Source organism: Sebastes fasciatus, chromosome 10 (genome assembly GCF_043250625.1).
Source record: "Sebastes fasciatus isolate fSebFas1 chromosome 10, fSebFas1.pri, whole genome shotgun sequence".
In the NCBI taxonomy this organism is placed as follows: domain Eukaryota; kingdom Metazoa; phylum Chordata; class Actinopteri; order Perciformes; family Sebastidae; genus Sebastes; species Sebastes fasciatus.
Genome location: NC_133804.1, coordinates 32,208,250 through 32,232,819, shown reverse-complemented (window position 1 = coordinate 32,232,819; position 24,570 = coordinate 32,208,250). Strand labels below are relative to the sequence as shown.

Genomic DNA, 24,570 nt, shown 5'->3' with positions numbered 1-24,570 from the left:
CTTACAAATTAATGATGGAAGTGATGACAATGTATGTGAATTGAGCAATAGAGACATAAAAAATGGTTGTGAAATGAAAAATTGAGTGATAAATTATCAAGTGATTTGATTCATTTAAAGCTGATTTGACTAAAACAGTCATGATACGAAAATGTAGCTGTCTTTATCAATTAATTTCTGTCACTTCCACCCCTCATACATCAGGCCAATAGATTATTATAGTGACACCTGGTGGTTGATGTCAGTATAATACTGATGTTGCATATAAAATAAAAGTGTTTAATTAATCCTGACTATTAAAACAGCAGATATCAACATTTTCTGTTTGGGGGGCAAAATAAAGTTTTCACAATAAAAGCTGATTATAGCTACAGCTATAACAGAATAACAAAGACGCGGATAAAAGTTAAAGTAAACAAAAAAAGTACACAAAAAAAGTTTTATAATGATATAAAGAAGACACTGAACCTAATATTAATATAAAATAAGCCAGTATACACAGGTAAAAAAATTAAATTAAAAAGAATATAATAAAATAAAATATATTTATATATACATATATATACTGTATACATATAAATTCACATACATTTTTTTTTCAATATTATATTTATTGTTTTTTGTTCATTTTGAAACAACATTCACAAACGTCCCCAATAATAACGTTCTCGGTACAAAGAAACTTAACAAACCTAATATTAATATAAAATAAGCCAGTATAGATACAGGAAAAACATATTATATACAAGTAATACACAAGTAAAAAAATAAAATGGAAAAGAATAAAATAAAATAAAATCTATATATATATATATATATACATATATATATATATATATATATGTATATATATATACACATCAGGGCCAATAGATTATTATAGGGACACCTAGTGGTTGATGTCAGTATAATACTGATGTTGCATATAAAATACAGTGTTTGATTAATTCTGACTTTACTAAAACAGCAGATATCAAGGCAACATTTTGAAAAAAGTTTTATAATGATATAAAGAAGGACTCTGAACTTAACAAACCTAAAAGTAATATAAAATAAGCCAGTATATATACAGGAAAAACATATTATATACAAAAAATAGATAAATAAATAAAAAGAATATACACAAGTGAAAAAAAAAAAAATGTAGGAGACTTTATATGTATACAGTATATATATATATATATAATTTTTTTTTCAATATTATATTTATTGCTTTTTTGTTCATTTTGAAACAACAGAACAAACATTCACAAACAAAAAAAAAAGTTTTATATTGACATTAAGAATGCATGTTGTAGTGAATATTGGTGCATGTGTTTGTGATGTTCAGGTTGTTCCGCCGTGGACGGTGAGGGCGCTCCTTCAGTCCAGCTTCTCTCCTTCTCTCTCTGTTTCTGTCTCTCTCCTCCTGTCTGCTGGTCTGACCCCCCGCTAACACCCTCCAGCACCAACAACCATCCACCATCCACTTCCTCTCTGAGTGATTTCATGGCTGACCGGGAGAAGAGGGAACCAGCAGCAGCAGCAGCAGCACGCCTCCAGTCCAGAGTTTATCTACAGGTAAATAACTCTACATTAGTAACATGTTTTACTCTCTCTGAGTCTCTAACTAGTCCTGTTCTGATCCACCATGCGGCTCACATCTCCCCTTTACATCTGATCAGTTAGTGGAGCTTTCATGGTTCAGATATTTCACATTGTAGCGCCACAACGCTGATAACAGACCGGACGAGACGAGCTGCAGCTCCGCTAGCGCCTACACTCACTACCGCCAAGCTAACGGAGCTAAGCTAAGCTATCTAGCATTAGCAATGCTACAAACGCCTCATTACATGTAGATATGGTTTATTGTTATTGTTATGCTTTATAACTTAGTAGCAGCGAAATAACACCTATGTATGTGTGTATTCAAGAGTTAGCAGGGATTTGTAGTTTTTATTAAAATGTTATCTAACTTATCATGTTTGTGTTAGCTTAGCTTAGCCAACATCAGCTAGCTAGCATGCTAGTTAGCTTTCGTGCTAATGTATTAGCATTAGCATTAGTACCCGATTTCGGAAGTTAAAACAAAGTTAAACTACCTCAAAATGAGCATAATAACTTGTTAAAGACTTGCCCACTTAGCGATAGATAACTAACTTTATTATTTGTGTTTAATATATATATTATTCACTATTCAGTTATAGCCGTTAAGCTAACCACTAGCTGAGAAACGGCTTAGCTTAGCTAGGTAGCTTAGCAACCGTTAGCTAGTTAACGGTCACTTCGCTGCTAACGAGGGACTTAATGTTTAAGTTATAGTTAAATTACCAGCTCATACTGTTAACTAACGTTGTCTGGTGGAGTTAAAGGTATTGTGTGAGAGAGTGGGTGTTATTACAAGTGGGAGTAAAGTTGATAACAAGAAGTTGTACAACTTTAACAGGTTATAAAATGGTAAAATAAGTAAAGTCACTGAGTGATCAGCCTGTAGGAGCCAGTCCTCAATGTGTTATCAGCACTAAGTATCTTATGTAACTAGTCTGCTACTACTAGTTTTACATTTTATTAACTTATGTGTAAGAAATCTTCCATATATATATATGGAAGATTTCATACACATAATATATCTTCACCATTAATGCTTAAGTTATTGTTAAATTGCCTACTGTTACTGTTAACTAACGTTATCTGGTGGAGTTAAAGGTATTGTGTGAGAGAGGGGTGTTATTACAAGTGGAAATAAAGTTGATAACAAGAAGTTGTAGACGATGAGACAACTTAAACAGGTAATAAAACTGTAAATTAAGTAAAGTTATTGAGTTTTGATGTGTTATCAGCACAAATTATCTTATGTAACTAGTTTGCTAATACTAGTTTACATTTTATTGACTTGTGTATGAAATCTTCCATATATATATATATATATATATATATATATATAATTTCACCATTAATGTTTAAGTTTTAGTTAAATTGCCAGCTTGTACTGTTAACTATTGTTGTCTGGTGGAGTTAAAGACACTGTGTGAGAGAGTAGGTGTTATTAGAAGTGGAAATAAAGTTGATAACTAAAAGTTGTAGACTATGATGGACAACTTTAACAGGTTATAAAATGGTAAATTAAGTAAAGTTATTGAATTATCAGCCTGTAGGAGCCAGTCCTCAATGTGTTATCAGCCACTAATTATCTTATGTAACTACTGTAAATACTAGTTTACATTTTATTGACTTAAGTTTTAATGAAATCTTGCAAATATATGTATATATATTATATATATATATATATAATATAACATGGAGTTAGTGTCTTTTTAACAAGACACCTGTACTGATTCTGTATGACATTGTCATAATCTAAGATTAATATGCCTTTTTCTTTGTTTACAGTGTTAACTAAGTAAAGATATTGAGTATCAGCCTGTAGGAACCAATCCTGAATGTGTTATCAGCACTAATTATCTTATGTAACTAGTCTGCTAATACTAGTTACATTTTTATTGACTTATGTTTTAATGAAATCTTGTCAATATAACATGGAGTTATTGTTTTCTTATTAAGACAACTGTACTGATTCTGTATGACATTGTCCTAATCTAAGATCAATATGTCTTTTCTTTGTTTACAGTGTAAACTAAGTTGTCAATCTGACTGACACAACGGACACATTTCTCCAGGTGAGTGACTGTCAGTCTGTCACTGTAGAAATAATCCAACTATAACCAATTTCTCTGGGTTTATTTGATTTATTTAGTCTTTTTCCAACATTTGTAGTGGTTAATGTTCAGCCTGGATTCTTAAGTTCGTTGGTATCACGTCATTGTTTTAATAGTTACACATGAATATTCTATTTTCTTTTTTGTAATTTAATTTTTATTTTGGACAAGCATTCATTTCACATTACAGAGTCAGTATTACTGCTGACAGATTAACATAACATTGTGCACATTTAAAACAAAATATTATGCAGTACAATTGACAACCTTTTAACAGCCTGGCTCCTCCAGAGGTTTTCTTAAGTAATAATTATTAACAGTTGAACATGGGAAGCTTTCACCTTAGATATTCTAACAAATAAAATATATACATACACTGTACATACGCACGTATACACACATACCTATACATATACACATAAATGGATAAAGAGTGGGCTGTTAAACGCCATTAAGTAGCCTAATATAAACCACATTACGTTCTCCCTAAATTATTCTATCAAATCAGCTGAAGTCTGAACTTATAGGTTTAATATACTCAGTCCACCTAGACCAGATCCAGAAAAAATGTTCTCTCTTGACTTTGAGGGAAAAAGACAGTCTTTCAATGATATAAAAAAAATTAAATGTACTGGTGCCTTCTTTATTTTGTTTTTACAGTTTCGATCACTTTTTCTTCAGAACATGTCATTCGGTCAGTTAAATGTAGAAATATAAACAAGTGAAGTATTAACTATTTTTCTGTAATGACTTTTTTGTTTGTTTCTGTTTGTGTGCAGGTGAAACTAAGTGGACAACAGTAAAAGGGGCTCCATAGCACTTGGATCTGTTCTTCTGTCCCAGGTTCAGACTGTGTGGTCTATGGCTCTGATGGACAAACACAAACAAGTCAAGCGGCAGAGACTTGACCGCATTTGTGAGGGTGAGATTTATACTTTACACATGTGAAAGTAAGAGCTTGCATTTATGAGGTATATTTTTATATGAAGTTTTTAAATAAAACTTTACTGTATTGGTACCACCCAGGCCATCATACCTATATCGTAGAGGTGGGAACAAAAATTCGCCTTTGTATCGCAATTTATTTTTTCTCACGATTTTGAAATTCAGGTCAAATCGGCCGACGCTACAACTGTAGAGCACCCATATACTGACATTTATGTTAAATACAGTAAAACAGAGCTGACCATGGATGGATAAAGAGAACGGACCTGACAGGAGAGCTAGAACTGGACATAGCGAAGTTAGCGGAAGTATACACGTATAGTAGTATACAACAGTATAAAACATTACACGTCCCTTATAAATTAAGAAGAAAATACCACTAATCTGTGAGGGAAATGTCTTTATTTTTTGATTTTTGGGTTGCTGGAAATAAATTAATAAATAATGTCTGACAATGACTGATATATTTGACTTCAGGACATCTCTGACTACATACATGCTGAAAATGAAACATTTTGATTTATTAATTTAGATATTTTCCAGCAAGTAAAAGTCCCTAGAAGTGTAGGATTCAACTTTTTCCCGTGGTCTAGTGTTATAAGAGTTATTCAGCACCCAAGTATCGTGAAAGTATCGAATCAGGAGATAGATAGGTGTATCGTCCCAGCCCTACTATATCCTCAGACAGTTGAGCCGTGTTGTACTAATGAAAAATATTTTTGTCCACATATGGGAACCACAATGTTTTAGCTGCAACTGTGTTAACTACGTAGGCAGACCATAGGGAGGGCAGATGTTTCTTATTTAAACTAGAAAAACGATCAAATGTTTATAAAAGTTTTTTGCATTCCATGACAGTTCCATATTTGTTTTGTATAATTCTGCTTTATAATGGTTTGGTTTTAGTATATTATCCTGCTCGTCTAGGAATATTGTGGTTTTGATGTAAGTCATTCTTTTGTTTTATGGTGATGAAAGGCTATTGGTTGGCCTCTAGTACTGTGAACTGACTGGTTGAAATCGGGGATGTATTAAGAGACCTGGATACAGCGTTGTAAGCGGGCTCCCATTCATTCCTATGAAAGTTGCTCAGTGGTGCATGAAGCCAAAATGGCTCGACTGCCGTGTGATAAATTACCCGGATCTTCTGGTGATCTTCTGCACCCATTAGACCCATATAGCAGGCGCAGTAGCGTTTCCTTTAACTCCGCCTCCCAGCCCTCGGTCCAGCTGCGATCTGGGGCTCATTCACATGAACGGAGGAATGGAAATAACTCTGGATTCAGCTATTAATGCATTTTACAACTTTTAAGACCTAATGATTTAAATAAGGGCTATTCAAGTGTTCGTTCTGGGAAGTTGATTCACCTCCAAAAAAAATTATCCGCTGAGTTACAGATGTCTCTTTCCCAATGTAAGTCTATGGGAAAAAGTCTTTTGGGCCCAATGGCATCACTTAACAGACACAGAAGTTGTAATTCCACTATTTGGACACTACAAAAATTTGCTTTAAAGCCCACCACACTTCCTGAGGGTTTGGTTGAAATGCCTACCCTGATTGTATTTCTTCCGGCCTCTCAGTGCGTTTTGTACGGAGCCCCAGAAGGGACATCGAGGGGGGGAAAACGAAGTTTGAAAAAAAAGAAAAAGAAAACCTCTACTTTTGCGAGATTTCCTGCAGAGCCAGGCTGCCCCCGTCTGTACCTTTAACTCACACATTCACTAACATCAGTTTTTTTCAATACCGTAGATAAGCAAATGTACACGGTATGATAACCGTCAACTTTCATACCACGGTATACCTTGATACCGGTATACTGTTACAACCCTACTGGGGAGAACGCAAAAGTATTGCGAGAGAATGTTTCACCCATGTCCACTAGGGGTGGGGAAAAAATCGATTCACCTTTGTAATAGCAATTTTTTTTTTTTACGATTTTGAAGTTGATTTTTTAATGCCAGAATTGATATATTTGTTTCGTTTGAGTCTACACGGAGGTAGAAGGAAGTTAACGCTTTTATTGTTGTAGTCTGAGTAACGTGACGTCATATCCGTTCCGTATCCGTCAACCAAAACAAACCTGCCGGCCGCCGCGAACCGAAACAAAAAAGTAGAAAAGGGTGGAGGGTCTGCGTGGATACGACCTGCACTATCACATATTAAATCCATAGTGGTAAACACTACACATCCAATAAAGTATAGAAAAACTTTGTGTTTCACACATTGCAGGAAAAGCAGAGCTAGACATCACGGCTAAAGCTGCATGCTAACTCCGTCATGGACAGGAAACGTTATCGTATTGTGGTAACGTGTGGTCAAGCAAGCCGTCACTCTCATCTCTGTGGTCAAGCCAGCCGACTCTACGACTTTAGAGCAGCCATATACTGACATTTATGTTAAATGCATTCAAACGACCCCGATGGAGCTGACCATGCATGTTTTAAGAGCTCAGAGATAGCGACAAAGTTAGAGGAAGTATACACGTATGACTACGCCCGTTTTAAAAACAAACAAAAAAAGGTGTTAACAAAGGGAACTGTATATACAAAATACATATATGGAAATAATATTGATTGGATTATATTCACCAGAAGTATAAAACATATGTCCCTTATAAATTAAGAAGAAAATACCACTAATTTGTGAGGGAAAAGTATTTATTCTTTAATTTTTGGGTTGCTGGAATTTTTTTTTATAAATAATGACTGACAATGACTGATATATTTGACTTCAGGACATCTGTATCTGTGTATTAATTTAGATATTTTCCAAAGTAAAAGTCCCTAGAAGTGTATGATTCAACTTTTTCCCATGGTCTTGTGTTAAAAAAAGTTAACACAAATTGCAATATCGAATCGCAATACTTAAAAATCGCAATACGTATCGATTCGGTATCCACGTAACATGATAGTATTGAATCGGGAGATAGGCGTATCGTCCCAGCCCTAATGTCCACTTAGGGGCTCTGTACATTTGAGGGTGAAGGAGGTTGCTGTTTGTCAATTTTTTTTGTTAGGTTGGTATGCAAGGAATGTATAGATAGAAGTTTTACACTATATTTCATCTCGAAGTTGACAGAAAATAAGTAAACTTTTTATGTTGCTACGCAGTCATGGATGGTACAGTGCAGACTTCTAAAAGAGACAGTATTTTGAGCTGTGGTGGAGTTGAGCGTAGACGATGGAGATCAGACATAATGGTGTGCTAAAATGGAGGGAACAGTCTGGGTGAGTCTCTCTGGAGACGGGTGAGAGGGAGAGGACAAGGTGAAGGGTCGTGGCCGCAGCTTCAGGGAAACGGGCCAGCTGTCTCTTTAAAAAACGACAACAGCCCAAACCGCCCTCGGCCTCGGCCTCGGCTATGCTAATGAGGTTAGTGCTGGTTGGCCGGCCCTCAATGGAGCTGGCTGTGATTGGAGGCTGGCCGTGGGGGAGGGGCTGGGCGTGGATGACAGCTGGGATCCAGCCAGCCAAGAGCAGGCTGACAGAGAGAGAGGGAGGAAAAAAGAGCGATAGAGGGAGAGCAAGGGGAGAGAGAGAGAGGAAGACAGGCTCACAGACTTCATAATGCAAGGTTAGGCCTGGTGCTCATGTGTTTTCTATTTTGGCATGTGTTTTTTTTTAATTTGTGAACTGTGTGGGGGGAGAGATCTCTGGGTTTGGGTGTGGAGCAGCTTTGTGTGTGCAGTTTCCCTTTTATGTTCAGAGCGTACTGGTTTTGTCGCAGCCGTGAAGAAGGAACTGAATAACCGTGTGTGTGTGTCTAGCTGTGTCTGGGTGGAGTACCGCTGCTTGCTGCATTATCATCGCCTGCTGCCCCTCCCCCCTCACCTCTTACTCCTCCAACTGCGGCCAGAGGGAGAGGAGGAGAGGAGGAGGGAGTGAGGGGAAAGAAAGGGAGAGGGGAGGGAGAATGAATGAATCACTGAATGAATTGTATTGTGTGTGCGGCCATGCTTGTGCTTAGCAGGCCTCGGGTATGCCAGTGTCCTATACTCAAATTACTCTTTGTGTAGGCCTACTTGTATATTTCCAGAACTACTTTTTCAGAGGGGGTCTTTGTGACGAATCCCTCTGGGGTTACATCGTAAGCGTCTCTTTGTGCGTTCAGCGTGTAGCGGTAGGCCCTGTTAGCATTCTTCAGCCATCTGCGATGAATGTGTGCTAAACGGAGTGCAGCAGAGTAGTGCATTTTTGTAACCGTCCCGGGCTTTTTTCTTTCTTTCTTCTTTTGCCTGTGTGTGTGTGCGTTTCATGCATGCGTTGGGAAACGCTCAGACGTCAGAGGAAGTGTTCACAAATATTTGTTTTCCACCCCTCGGCTACCAGCACCCTTCCCTCCTCTGCGGTCTCACCATTACCTCCTGCTGCCCTCTGTCCAAGTAAATGTTCCAGCTAGACACACTCCCCCCACCCTGGGACACACACACACACACACCTGTCACGCAGCAGGGACGAGATAGTGTGTGCATGTGTGGTCAGTCCGAGCCAAGAACTGCTCAGAGAGAGAGAGAGAGAGAGAGAGAGAGAGGTGTAAAAAGCATTTGCAGATACAACCGTTAGTATCAATTTCTCCTAATTTAACACCAATGCATCGGCAGAGATGTGGCGTTTATTTATGGCTTTGATTTGTTTCTGACATTTCCTTTGTTGGCATATTGGTAAACAGCCAGATGTTTGCCAATAAGGTGTGCATGTATCTGTATGTGTGTGAAGAAAGGGGAGAGCCAGAAAAATAGGAAGGAGGGTACTCCTTCCAGACAGGAGAATTTAGGTCATGACTCAGACCCCCTCATGAACCCCCACCGCCTCCTCTCCGAGACCCCACAGTTTTCTCCACCCCTCCCCCCAGCCGCCACACTCCATCACCTCCCGTCCCAGCCCCCCCTTCTCTCTGTGTGTGTGTGTGTGTCTCATACAGTGGCAGGTCAGATTCCCAGACTTCTGCTTCATTAACTAAAATCTAACTTTCCCCTTTATGAGGCGGAAGACTAGCAGAACAGAGATGGATCCGTGAACGCCACACGGTGTATATTGGTTACTAAACAGAGCTGGAGTTCAATACCAAATAGGCCAGGATGCTGGACACTCTCCATGCCCCATCACAGATTTAGTTACACATCACTTTTGTAACCATAGACCTCTCGCATACTTACACACACACACACCGTCCCTGTCGTTCCTTCAGTGGAGGTGGATGTGTTGGAAAAAAGAGTCATAAAAGTTATTATTGTCTAAGGCGTGTAGCAGTTACCCCTGTTAACTTTAGCCACTTGTGCAGGGGGATATTTATTTGAGGGTATGATGATGCTTGATCAATATTGATATCACAATTATTCATTGATTTTTAGCGACATATTTTTTATTGCACTTTCACATAAAATAATCAGAGCACTGCTTTCACTTCCATGCTGTGTTACATTCCTGCTAATGTACAAATTAGGGCTGCATGATGTTGGAAAAAACTGACATTGCAATATTTTTCTTCCGCTATATACTGTGTATTGCAATATGAAAAAAATACAGGAATATTCACCCTACCCCTTTCTTAGCTTCATTTTAAAGTTAAATGCTTCAATCTGGTGCACTTCAAAAGCAAAATTAACAACAATTAGAGTCTAGATAAACAATGTTATGTTCTTAACTTAATCATACACACATTGGATGTATAGATAATATCTATCCCTAAGTGGCTGTTAGTTTAGGAAGCGCTTGATTTGATATGCAGCCATGTTTTCTATGAGCAGAACGTGCATTTTAAACGTCAATATTGCAGGCGATCATGTTCATTTAATTGTGGTGAAGCCAAAATTGTGATCGCGATGAATATTCGATTAATTGTGCAGCCCTAGTATGATGACTTGCATCACATCGAGTCGTCCAGACCGGGGAAATGTAGACTGTTGAGTCATTGATCTCTAGTTTAACCTCGCTGGTTCTGAAATGAAAGTGGTTGGTAGCTGTGTACACCAAGTGTCATCAGCAAGTTGTCAACACAGTAACATTTAGATGAAACTGGTCTCTAGACTGCGACCAAAATGGTTGCATATGCCATCATTTTTTGTGAGTGTGTGAGTTCAAAATTTGCATTTGTGCCAAATCTTACTAGCAAAAATACTCACTATGCCACCAGATAGGCTCTTTAGTTGTTAAATTATTATATATTATCATATTAGATTATTATTATTGATGCAGTAACATGTAAGATGCATTTTAATGTTGTAGCTGGCTGCAATAGAGCTCATTTTATTCATTTTTATACGGTTTATTTACTGTATAACAATGCATTGTATTTCATATACTCATTATAAATAAATGTAGCGAGATAAAAAGTATAATATCTTCCTCTGAAATGTAGCGGAGTAGAAAGTAGCATCAAAATTGTACTTGAGTAAATTTATTGAGTTACTTTCCCCTACTGATTAATAGCATGCTGTACCAGTGCTACCAGTGGAAAAGTTAGTCTGGAGCGCTGTGAAAACAGGAAGCTTTAAGTGTTCATTGGCCTTTGATGTGATGTAGGTAACTTTTATATTTAAGCATTTGTTGTACCAGATGTGTAATGGTCATTGAATATTTAACCTCTTGCTAATATGCAACAAACCAACATTATTTTTCTTCCAGGTATCCGACCCCCCATCCTGAACGGGCCAATGCACCCGCGGCCCCTGGTTGCCCTGCTGGACGGGCGCGACTGCACTGTGGAAATGCCCATCCTCAAAGATGTGGCCACAGTGGCGTTCTGCGATGCCCAGTCCACGCAAGAGATTCATGAGAAGGTACAACAGACACACAACCTGCAAACATGTCCATACTGGGATCCTATTCCATGAGGGGGGCAAAACACTTAAATCCTTATTTCATTCTGACGTAGTATGAAAGTAATTGACCAAAAATGTCTCCACCACACAGCCTGACAATTTAGGAATAACATTTAGCCAAGTTGTGTTGCTCTAATGTCCTTTTGCCCCTTGTTAAGGTGGTGTAATATTTAAAGGGCGGGTCGTTTATTTTGAGTTTTTATATCATTCTGTGTCTTCACAGTGGTGTTCTTTATGTATTCAAATCCGAACATTCAAATTTTGGTCTAAGGCCCTGTTCAGACCTGGTATTAACATGCGTCCTCAGTGATCCGATCACAAGTGGACAGCTCTAAGTACGTCTGTTCACACCTGGCATTAGAATGCGTCTCCACATGCGTCCTCAGTGACCACTTGTGATCCGATCTCACTTCCCCGCTCCATATGCAAATAAACACGTAGTAAACACACGGCTAATACAGCAGCCGTTGTGACGTATTATTACATAAATGTCAGTAGTAATATCCTACATATTCGTGAATTCTGGTACATTGTATTAACATCAAAATAAAAGGTTATTTTACCGGCGGTCCCCGGGTACCTCAGCGCCGTTGGCACCGTTGCTTTTGCCCGACAACAGCCTGTAGGGTTACAGCGCTCCGGAGAGCCGGGGATGGACAGAGAACAGGCGGGCAGGCAGTATATATACATCCTTATAGTCAGTGTATTAACGTTGCATAAAGTAACTTAGATGGCGGTCGGCGTGCTCCCAGTTTGGAGAAGCAGACAGGAGTACCGGTACGGAAGCTAAGCAATGTACTGCTGTGGACGCCATGTTCGTTTGAATCCGAAAGTCCCACAATAACACAAACAAACTAACCGATCGATGCAGCGGTAGATCAACAACTCCTGTGTTCCTCAAGGTAAAATTACTATTTTTGTGAATGGAGTCTGGTCTGGTCATGAGGACCGCGATACGGCTTCAGTCCCCTGTCGGAAAGGGCTGTCTGATGGTGAGGTAAAGCAGTGAAAATATTTTAAATATAACGCACACATAAGCTGATAGAGATTTTTTTCCAGGTGGCTAAAATACGTTTTTCTGCTGCTCCCGTCCACAGCTGCTTCACCTCGCCATCAGACAGTCCATTCTGCCAGTAACTGAAGCTGTTATATCGCGGTCTTCAGACCAGACACCATTCAAAAAACCTCGCAGAACGCAGAACTACTTCAAAAAATCGGAATCAACCCTTTCAGTTATTTCCAAACTTCTAGCGTTCACATTATTCATAACCTTATTGATTGCTTTAGCTTACTTTGGAAACCAACATCACTGCTTTTTGCAACGGCTGAGTGGGCGTTTCCATTTGAAAAAAACAGAACAGAACACAGATGGACCCGCCCTTTTGAGTGTTAAGTGCAGTTTAATGTGATTCAAATTATTTATGATGCATTTTTTCTCCTGTAGGTGCTAAATGAGGCCGTTGCTGCCCTGCTCTACCACACCATCACTCTGTCCAGAGATGACTTGGAAAAGTTTAAAGGCCTACGCGTAATTGTCAGGATCGGCTCCGGCTTCGACAACGTTGACATCAAAGCAGCTGCCGAGCTAGGTGAGAGGGGGTCAAACTTAAAACATATTTTCAGAGACACACAGGCCATCAACGCAGAACAACACACAGTGATTAATATTTTCTTTCCTACTTTCATCTGCTCATCCAGGCATTGCGGTCTGTAACGTGCCAGCATCGTCTGTGGAGGAGACGGCCGACACTTCGCTATGTCTGATCCTCAACCTGTACAGGCGAGTCACCTGGATGCACCAGGCCCTCAGGGAGGGAACCCGGGCCTCTAGTGTGGAGCAGATCAGGGAGGTAGCTGGCGGTGCCGCTCGTATCCGGGGTGAGACTCTGGGCATCATCGGTCTAGGTGAGTGAAGAGTGTGGACCTGGGTGTCTAGATTTGTTAGGAGGCACCATAGCCAGGTATTCTAACATTTCCTTAAATCAGAGATTTTTTTTTTGTGCTGAGATCTGTTCAATAAAGCTTGACAGTTGATGGTCAGACATGTTAGGTATTAATGCTTCAATAAAAGGCTAAGTTCTATTTTATTTCCAGCAAAGGCACCACAGTTAATAACCTAACCATTTCTCTTTGTCTTCCAGGGCGCGTTGGCCAAGCGGTGGCTCTGCGGGCTAAGGCCTTTGGTTTTGGCGTGATCTTTTATGACCCCTATCTGCCTGATGGTGTGGAGCGCTCTCTGGGCCTGCAACGCATGGCCACTCTGCAGGACCTGCTCATCCACTCTGACTGCGTATCCCTGCACTGCAGCCTCAACGAGCACAACCACCACCTCATTAACGACTTCACCATCAAACAGGTATGTGGATGCACTCTGAATATGCAAAACTCTAACTGTCTTACATGTTCCAACCTCCTCAAATGTTGAAGTGTTTGTAGAAAAGGCAGCATCTAATCAAGATCATGTCAGCTGGGTTGAAATACTGTAAATAGTCATATAATTTAAAAACAATTAATGGAAATAACTGAAAATCCGAAATGTGTTTTACTAGGGATGTCCATAATTAACCGTTTAACCGTTAACCGACGTTAAGCATTTTAACCGATTAACCGGCTCATCACTTTGAGGAGAAAAGCTGGTCAACCTTAAGAGCCCACCTTAAGAGGTCGATGGCTCGCTCGGGGCTCGCTTGAGCGGAGCGGAGGAGTTGTAGTTTCGTAGCATTTATTCAGCAACAAATAATCTGTACACACACTGCTACACCTACGATCACAGCTATAACGCCACCAACAACCTCACACTCACCGCCAGCACGCACACGGACACTCGCTAAAGTGACGTCGCGCTGACAGACTGTATGTGTGTGGCGGCGGTGGTGAGCAAGAAGCCGGCGGCAATGCTAGAGCTGCTAACGTAGCACAAATACACACACTGTTTATCGGGCAATCGCTATCGTTAATCCGGGCAGACAGAGTGTCGTTACGCCGGGCAGACACACAGCGGACGCGAGGCACAAATCTCGTCGGTTAACGGTTAATAATCGGTTAACGAGGGTCGGTTATCGGTTAAAAACATTTTTCAAAATGAGCATCCATAGTGTTTACATCAATGGTTTTATCAAATTTAAATAATCGCTTATCAAATCTGTTTTGGGTAGGGCTGTCAATCGATTAAAATATTTAATCGCAGTTAATCATAGGATTGTCCATGATTGATTGCACTTTTTATGACATTTGTGCACTCTGTCATGTCTAATTTTTTTCTCTTGCTATATGTGAGGATTAGTTAGAATCAATAAAGGAAGTAATATAAATTCTGTGCATGCATCAGCTAAGTCAATTTCTGCTTTAGTGTAACAGATTAGGGGAATGGAAAAATGACAAATGACAATGTTGGAGCACAATCTAGACAGTCTAGACGACTGATGTTTGGCCTGAGCCAAACATTGCTCCCATATCGTAGGACAAGCTGTATTATTGATTGGAAATTATGTCATTTGGGGCTGTTATATTTTGCTGAAGTTTCAGCCTTCTTTGGCACGATCTGCTTCCAATAGTTTTAATCCTACTAACTCTGTGACACAGATGCGTCAGGGAGCCTTCCTGGTGAACACGTCAAGAGGCGGTCTGGTTGACGAGAAAGCGTTGGCTCAGGCCCTGAAAGAGGGCCGGATACGAGGGGCTGCCCTGGACGTTCATGAGACAGAACCCTTCAGGTAACCACGATACACAAGTATAACACCCAGTAGCTTTGCACCATACTCAAAAACCTCATTACGCTTCTCTGTAACAACCTTTAACCCTTTCTTAACAGTTTTTCAACAGGCCCTCTGAAGGACGCCCCCAACCTGATCTGTACCCCGCACACATCCTGGTACAGTGAGCAGGCCTCCGTGGAGGCTCGCGAGGAGGCAGCCAGGGAGGTTCGCCGCGCCATCACTGGTAAAACGAGTTTCACTAAAAACAGGATCACGCCTGTTGTTTTCACTGAAATAAATTGGTTATATAGACACAGCACAAATAGAAACTTGAACTTTATTCAACATTGATTTGCTGATGATCAGAGTGTGCCTCAGGGCCGTGTGGGAAGAATCTGGTGACACAGGGCAACGCAGCGTGTTTCTGTTCACTGCTCGGCTCTCAGCTCTGGTGATGAATGGTAGCAATGTCAGACTACCGGCTACAACTGTCAAGTGTGATCCACAGTTTGTCTGTAGGGATGTCACGAGAACCGATACTTCGGTACCAAGTCGATGCCAAAATTCTAAAAACGTGACGGTACTGTTACGGTGTTATTCTACAGTACCAAAGGGTACCGTACGATGCCTGTAATCAGGATCCGAAATGAACAAGCGCCAAATGCGGGTAGATTTTCCATTTGGCGAGTTTCTCTCTGAAGGCTTCTGTCCGCTGCTCTCTGTGTGTCGGAGTTTGACACACACAACAGCGCCGTCGAGATGTTGGGTTTGTTTACTTTTTCAGAGATCCTTTATTGATTTGTTGGAGAAGAAGACTCCCTCACTGAGGGAAAAAACTGAACTGAATATCTATCTTTTCTTGTCCACTGCTAAATCTCTGAAAAGTGGTGCTTTTTTTATTGTCATCAAAATATAACATTAACATTAACATTTTAAATAAATATTTAATGTTCTAATGGTCTGTTACCATATCAGTGAATTCAAACTACTGCTTGCAATCTGAGGATATATATATAGAGAGAGTGCGTGTACAGCCTCTGCTGTTTTCTTACAGTCATTAATCTACACCTGAGGAATAAAGTCTCATTATTTTCCTTTTTTTTATTATTATTTTTTTATTGTGGAAAAATTGAGAATTGTGGAATTTCACTGGTATTGGTATCGACTAGTAGATTTCTGGTATCGTGATATCCCTATTTGTCTGATGTGCCGTCAGGAGCCACGATGGGAGGTCCGTGGTACACTAGGATATTATTAGTTAACTAAAAGATGCACACGGTTTATTTCACTGTATGGAAATATGTTTTTATATCCCAGATGATGATCAAAGACACTAAAACTTAAGTCTGTTGCACACCGGCGACATTTGTTTCATGCAATTAATTCATACGTCAATATAAAAGTGTGAATACTTTAACACAGAACACAAATATTAGGTGCAAAAAAAAGCAACGCAACGTTTTTTCCGGAACAAAGTTGAGTTTCAGAGCTTACGCACAGCAAATAAAGGCTCCGTAGTCCGAACCAGGACAGAAAACGTTTTTACTCCTCTTCAACCTTGATAAAGGCAGCGCAGACCAGATCCACTCCTTCCGTTCTTACCTTTCGCAATAACAACCCTAGACATATAGTATTCACAGGTATTTCACATTTTTGTGTTGTTTATTCATCACGCCCCCGGTGCGAGACTTGACATGTAAGCTGGTTTAATGTGGGGTGTAGCTCTGTAGGTGTGCTGGACTGCAGAGCAACTGGGCAGCTAGACTGAGTAATATGAGGTTTAGTGGAAAAACAACATCTGTAAATGTATATGGAAAGTCGAATATTCAGCCTAAACCCGGCGAATCAGAGTTGGCTTAGGGTACAGTCCTGAAATTGATCAAGTAGCCCAATAAAAAAAAAATTAATGCTGTCTCAGCATGACCTCTGTTTCTCACCAGTAAGCCTCTTGAGTATGAGTAATGGTCTGTTTTCTTTGCTCTAGGGCGTATCCCTGACAGTCTGAAGAACTGCGTTAATAAGGAGTATCTGATGGCAGCCTCTCCGTGGCCCAGCATGGAGGCAGCCACTGTTCACCCAGAACTTAATGGAGCCACTTACAGGTGAGACGAGTGCATGTAGAAGATAAGAATAGACAGGGGTTTACACATCAGGACTTTTTTTTTTTTAACACTGATTTAATTGTGCTTCTAACAATTGAAACTAACAAAACACAACATATATTATATATTGGTAAGTAACAATATGTCATATAATACAAATTTGCAGTTCACAGAAGTGTATTGCCGTACCAATAGAAAAAAAGTAATAATAAAATAAATAATAATATTTAAAAGATTTAAAAGATTAAAAGAAAAAAAAATAACAGAAAAAATGGAAAAGAGTAATAATCAAATGAAATAACTAATAATAATACAAATATTTAAAAGGAAAAAAAATTATTGCCTTACCAACAGAAAAAATAGAAAAACAATGATTAAATAATATTACAAATATTTAAAAGATTAAAAAAAATATTGCCTTACCAACAGAAAAATAGAAAAAAGTAATAATTAAATAAAATAAATATTATAAATATTTAAAAGATTAAAAAAATATATTACTTTACCAACAAAAATAGAAAAAAGTAATAATTAAATAAAATAAATAATATTACAAATATTTCAAAGATTAAAAAAAATTTGATTTACCAACAGAAAAAATAGAAAAAAGGAATAATTGAATAAAATAACTAATATTTAAAAGATTAAAAAATATATAAATTGCCTTACCCCCCAAAAAATAGAAAAAAGTAATAATTAAATAAAATAAATAATAATATTACAAATATTTAAAAGATTAAAAAAAACATTGCCTTACCAACAGAAACAATAGAAAAAAGTAATAATTAAATAAAATAAATAATAATATAAAAAATATGTAAATGATTAAAAACAATATCGCCTTACCAACAGAAACAAATTAAAAAAGTAATAATTAAATAAAATAAATAATAATATTAAAATATCTAAAAGATAAAAAAATATATATATTGCCTTACCAACAGAAAAAATATAAAAAAGTAATAATCAAATAAAATAAATAGTAATATTACAAATATTTAAAAGATTTTAAAAAAGTATTGCTTTACCAACAGAAAAAAATTGAAAAAGTAATAATTAAATAAAATAACTAATAATATTTAAAAGATAAAAATAATATAAATAAGTTAATTTAAAAAAGGTTAATGTCTATTACCCTTGTCGGCAGACTAATTGGTGTATCTGCAGAGGGTCGTCCGATTCTGTTCTATAATCAAGTGTGACTAAAGAGTAAGTGGGAAATAGGTAATGAAGATGGTGGTATACATATTTGTTAATATTTCTGGTTTGGTTAAAGTAATTTATAAAAGACGACCATATTTTGTAGAACTTTACACATCAGGATTTTTAAGTTGTTTTTTACTGGAGCAGCTGTCATATGATTTTTGTTTTTCCGTCTGTGTTTCAGATTTCCTCCAGGTCTGATCAATGTTGCAGCAGCAGGGGGTCTCCCCGGAGCTGTCGGCGGGGTTGAAAGCCTTGTTACGGGAACCTTGGCGCACGGCATCACCCCCGTCTCCCACCCCCCTCACGCCCCTTCCCCTAATAAGGCCGAAGCCGACAGAGACATCCCCTCCGACCAATAGCCCCCCCTGCCGCCGCCAGCACATTCCGTCGCCTCTGGAAACCACCCAACCCACCAACCAACCCACCACCACTCCCACCTCCCGGCATCAGACACAGCCCGACCCTCCAGTACATCGGCAGCGCCAGTTTGACCTGATGTGGATCTACACAGTCTTGTTCCTCAGATCACATAACCAGCCCAGGAGTGACCTATCCACAGCTAGCCCCTCTCCCATCCACTACCCCTAAGAACTCACACACATCCCTCCATCCTCGCCCTCATCTCACCCACTCACCTGCCTCTCTCCCCCCTCCTCCCTCCTTCACTCCCCCACAACGTCAGCAATAACTGTGTTCTCAAGGATTCAATGATTGGATTGGTTTATATCCTTAGTTGGCTGTTGTTTTAATGGAAAGTTGACCTGTTGTGGTTCTAGGTGTTAATGTTTGTTTGTTTGTTTGTTTGTTTGTAAAAAAAAAAATATATAGCATTTCTGACATGAGGCTTTACAGTCCTGCAGTCCTCTGACCAGTCGAGGCAACAGAAGCAGAAAGGTCGAAGCCCCCCTTTGTACATTAATGGCTCATGTTACTGCTCTCTTCTTCTTTTTCTTTATTTTCTCCCCCCCTCCTCCGCCTTTCTCGTGATGGGGGGAAAAATGTGTACTAAAGTAAACCAGACAGAAACAGTACATCCTGTCCTCCCCACCAGGCGTCTAGCTAACCCTCAGCCCAGTTTGGCCCCCTTTAGCTCTCCCTGGCACTGTCGTCCGCTTGCTCAGCAGAGGGATGATCCATAATGATGTCAGCGTGGAGCGCTCTCAGACTGTCAAACTATATCAGCTCATACTTCAGATGGTGATACCTGACATCCTTTTGTCACAGTCAACCCTGTATTTTACACATGCTTCGCCCCCCCCCATCCCCTCGTTGGATTGTTTTTGTCATGAGATAAATAGCGTCATATCAGAGAGCACGAGTTTCATCTGTGTCGAGGTCTTCTTTACACATGGATGGTGCCCACAAACGCAGCAGCCTTTTCTGGCTGGTAAAAACAGCAGAGGCCTCGCCAGCAGAGGGCACTGCTGAGCTGAGAGTCGCACGCAGCTAATTTCAGTTACAGGTTAGCTGCTGTGACGGAGAGAACATGAGATCGCACACTGCCAACATTCAGAACACAGGATGGGTGACCAGGGATCGACTACCGCCTTATTGTTTTAATAAGATCTCACTGCATCCCACCGCCACCACCCTGCATCCACCCACCCACCCACCCACCCTCCTCCACCACTCCTCTCCCACTGTCATGACCCAGCCCTACACATCATGCTCATGAACCAGTATGCATCCACCAATTCCTTTAAGCGTGAGGGGACAGTAGAGTTTAGTTTCCCTGTAGGAGCAAGGGGACAGTGTTCTTGCATGCTGGCTTTGTTAATGACAGTGGTATGTGTGTGTGTGTGTACATGCGTGTGTGTGTGTGTGAGTGTGTGTGTGGGTTTGTATGTATGTTCCCTCACCCTGTTATGATAACAAGCTATTGTCTTTCCAAAGGAATAGTCCCTAGGAGTAACTCTTTAACGCTGTTGCCCTGGTGTCAAGGGAACACCTTTCTAGTACCTCAGTAACAGATATTGAATGTACCGTGCATACCCTTTTATTTTTTGTACAGATTTTCTAGATACTTCTTTACTATTCTTTACCAGAAGGGTTGTGAAAATTGTAGCAGTAATGATACAATAAATAAAAAAGCATTGCCCCCCCCACCCCCCTTTTCAATGAAATGAATTGACAAAAATCCTTTTAGGTTCGCTAATACAGTAGTTCACTGAATACTCTCAGGCTTCGAAAACCAATATACCGTATCTCTTTTGCCTTTTTACCTTTTTAATTTCCTCATTTGTGGAAAAAATTCAGCACAACGCTTTCCCATTCTTAGACTGTAGTTGATGTGTTCGACCTCCATCTTACTGGCTATTGAAAAAGAAGGAAAAAAACAAAAGGCGGTCGTCGTGGTCTGCTAGTTTTTATTTTACTAGAACAGTAGTAGTAGATGCAGTTTTTGTTTTTTACCCCCCTGTCATTGTCAGGCTGCTCTATCTATAGTGCATGTGAGGTAATTTTTTAGGGGAAATACTTATTGGCTGAAAGAATTTGTGTCATCTTGCTGTTTCCCCTCTGCTCCCCGGCCTTTCCCCTCCTTCCCTTCAGAGTGTTTTCAACCCGAGTTGCCATTTTTGTCGTGGTCAGTTTCCAGTGATGTACAGTTTTCCCTCAGAGTCTATGAGAGACACGGAGCATGTCTGTGTCCTGAGATGCTAGGCTCCTCTGTCATGTGATGAGTATATATTTTTAAAAATAACCCCCCCCCCATAGTTCGGATTATGAGCATAATAGTAATCTTAAATTTTTTGCTGTTGATGATGATGATTATTATATATATATTTTCAGTTCAGCAGTGCACTGTTATGAAAACCATTCTGTTTTATTTGTAGGATTTCATTTTTATGGATTATGCTGTCTGTGTTCTACATGTTGTACTGAAACATTTCGGAGAAAAAACAAGAGATCCCTCTCCTGGTGATTTTTTTTTTTTTTTTTTTTTAATTTGTCTTATCCCAACTGTCTTTTTCCAGCTGATATCCTCTGGGCCTTACTTATTCTCTCCCTGTAAAAAAAAAAAAATAGCTGTTATAGAAAGTCGCCATGGAACCACTCACTGCCTTAATACAGTTGACCACAGCAGGTGAAGTCAGGAGACACATCCAGTCAAAAAAAAAAAAACGCTCCGCAAAAAAAAAAGCTCCTCACACCCCACCAGGTCTAAAATCTGCAGCTCGTTTCTTTTTTCACTGATGATGAACCACATTTAAGCCTTGTTTTTTGGGCTCAAACACACACACACACATCCAGTGTGACTTCTTACTGCGTTAATAAGTAGTTTTCTTTTATAACTTTTTGAATAGTTCAAAGTCAGCCCGGCGGTGTGTATTAATGTGCGTAGGCTAACAGATAAGCACAGTGTGTATGCTCACAAAGCTGATATTTCACTCTTGGGTGTGAGAATGCCCCCACTCTCCTCCTCCACCCACCACCACCACACTGGGGCTCTTTAAAGCATCTTTCACAGTGCTGCCAGAGCCCCAGTGGGTGGATGTGGAGAGGGAGGGCATAGCGGACACTGGTGTGGTCTGTCAAACGAAAAAAAAAAAGAAAAAAAAAGCTGAAAATTACGATGAGAATCGGTCACTTTTTCTCTCTCAGGGTTCAAATGCACACATATCCTCCAGCAGTCGCCCTCCGTCTCGTGTCCCTTGTCCCCAGTTTTCCGCCTCCCCCCCTCCTCAGAATGTAGTACAGCCTCCTGCGTTTTTAGAAACCTCCTTCGTTCCCCTCCTTTTGTGCACAGGTCTGAACTTTTTTTTTTTTGCTTTCTTTTTTGGCACTGACATCTAACCATCTAACAAGGAATGAATGAATGAATGTTTGAAAAGTGACTGTGTGTAATGTTTAAAATTGGGAAATGTATTTTTACAACATGTGAACATTTTTTTTTCCACTCACTCTCATTGTGAATTGATTTTTTTTTCTTTTTTTTTTTCTTTCACCAGACTGCAAAAACAAAAACAAAAAAAACTAAAACAAAAAAAAAAAACTCCTGTAACTAGGCTCTTAAGCTTTATTTTTGTTTTGTTTACTTTTTTATTAGAAACAATCATGTTTGTGATGGTAACTTCCGATGGTAAACTCCACACCGTATTTTAATAAAATCTTGAAAATTAAACATCTGCTCTTGTTTTTAAAACTGAAATTCTCTACCGGTGCCTGAAATCCTGTTGTGTGCTGAACCTTTAAACTCTGCCTTTGGTCGTTTCATTTGGAAAAGGATCTGTGCTTGATTGTAAATACGTTGGTGACGATTAATGCCAGCTGCCAGTATGTCATCCCACTGATTACACACTCAGCAGCTCCAGGACATTGTGCTGCGTTTACACAGAACTTTTACCATAAACAAAAATTGTTTACTACCATAGTTGGTCAGCTCTTTTTATGAACCGTTTCAATAGAATTGCGTTGCTAGGCAACAGCTTGGGTCCTTGTTTACTTCCTGTCAGCCATTCACATGCAATGCAACAGGAAATAAACAGGGACACTCTAGGAATGTTTACACCTGGTAAACAGGCGTTATGCAGCGCCTGATCGGGCACGGCTTCAAGAGGGGGGCAGACTAGGTGGGGTATACGGGGAAAAGGGGGCTTCTACGTAGACCCACGGGGCAAAATTGCTACCACATGTGCATAATAACCAACTCTTAAAGGGGACATATGCTCATTTTCAGGTTCATGTTTGTATTTTGGGTTTCTACTAGAACATGTTAACCTCTGTTAACCTCTGTTAACCTCTGTTAACCTCTGTGAGGGCGTCCACATACTGGCAATAGGCCCTTTTCACAGCAGCCATCTTGACATGTTATTGCAGGGTAAACACAGGTGTAATTAATTATGGTCCTGTTCCATTACGATGGGCCGGGGCCCTGGTGTTGTGCATGCTGCTGGCTCACTGGAATGGCTCCGACACTAAATAGAGTAAGACCATAAATAATATTATTAGTTACACCTGTGTTTACCCTGCGAGGTCATGTCAAAGTGGCTGCTGTGAAAAGGGTCTATTGTGTCCTCCAAGTAGACAGTATGAACAGAACTACTACGTGTCCGTTTGGGAATATAACCGAGGCTTAAAGCTTCAGTAGTCAGTATATATTTTTGGCATCATTGGGCAAAAATCCCATAATAACCTTTCAGCATATTGTAATTCAAGTGTTCTGAGAGATAACTAGACTTCTGCTCCTCCTCATGACTCTGTTTTCAGACTTTAAAACATCTAGACCGTGACGGGAGACTTTGACCAATCACAGGTCATTTCATTGAGAGAGCATTCCTATTGGCTGTGCTCCAGTCATGTGACCGGGACTTGGCGTTCCTTCACCAGATTTCACAATGGCGGCGGCATCACAAACGTTCTCATTTTACAGCTAAACCGTGCACTACAAGATGATTCTGAAAACATCTGAGGAGAGAAATAGACATTAACGTAACAGAATATTGATTCATATTTGATCAGCGCTGCCTAGTTTGACCGTTTGGTCGGAGTTCAGAGTGATTGACTCGTGTCTCTTATTGACGGCAGCCGGACAGCAGACCTCAGATCAAGGCAGCCATTTTGACATGTCGTGGCAGGGTAAACAGTTTTGTCTTTAATTGATCAAATTAATTATGGTCCCATTACACTCCTGTAACATTGTCAGAATCGAGAATCAATCAAAATTGATGCTGCAGAACAACCAGACTTTTTTTTTCAGACATTTTTCAGATCTTTTTTTTCGGACATTTTTTCAGACTTTTTTTTCAGACATTTTTTTTTCGAACATTTTTCAGACATTTTTTTTTGGACATTTTTCAGACATTTTTTTCAGATTTTTTTAGTCAGACATTTTTCAGACATTTTTTTTCAGACTTCTCATTCGGACATTTTTTTAGATCTTTTTTTTCGGACATTTTTTCAGACTTTTTTTTTAGATCTTTTTTTTCTGACATTTTTTCAGACTTTTTTTTCAGACATTTTTTTTCGGACATTTTTTTAGAGATTTTTTTTCGAACATTTTTCAGACATTTTTTTTTGGACATTTTTCAGACATTTTTTTTCAGATTTATTTAGTCAGACATTTCTCAGATATTTTTTTTCAGACTTTTCATTCGGACATTTTTTC

General features: G+C 39.4%; 1 protein-coding gene across 3 annotated transcripts; it reads left to right on the top strand.

The window, feature by feature from the left end:
* The first annotated feature begins 1,418 nt into the window (after window positions 1–1,418).
* On the top strand, window positions 1,419–20,566 carry ctbp1l (C-terminal binding protein 1-like). 3 transcript variants are annotated; one of them, XM_074649447.1, is made up of 11 exons: window positions 1,419–1,560; window positions 3,608–3,656; window positions 4,475–4,611; window positions 11,265–11,419; window positions 12,906–13,050; window positions 13,160–13,366; window positions 13,603–13,817; window positions 15,044–15,174; window positions 15,273–15,400; window positions 17,141–17,258; window positions 18,646–20,566. In XM_074649447.1, the coding sequence occupies exons 3-11, from the start codon at window positions 4,557–4,559 to the stop codon at window positions 18,821–18,823; spliced, it is 1,332 nt and encodes a 443-aa protein (XP_074505548.1). In that variant the 5' UTR covers window positions 1,419–1,560; window positions 3,608–3,656; window positions 4,475–4,556; the 3' UTR covers window positions 18,824–20,566. The 3 variants fall into 3 exon arrangements, with proteins under 3 accessions (XP_074505548.1, XP_074505546.1, XP_074505549.1); XM_074649445.1 differs by having other exon boundaries at window positions 4,475–4,617; XM_074649448.1 differs by lacking the exons at window positions 1,419–1,560; window positions 3,608–3,656; window positions 4,475–4,611 and adding an exon at window positions 8,082–8,214.
* The last annotated feature ends 4,004 nt before the right edge of the window (window positions 20,567–24,570 follow it).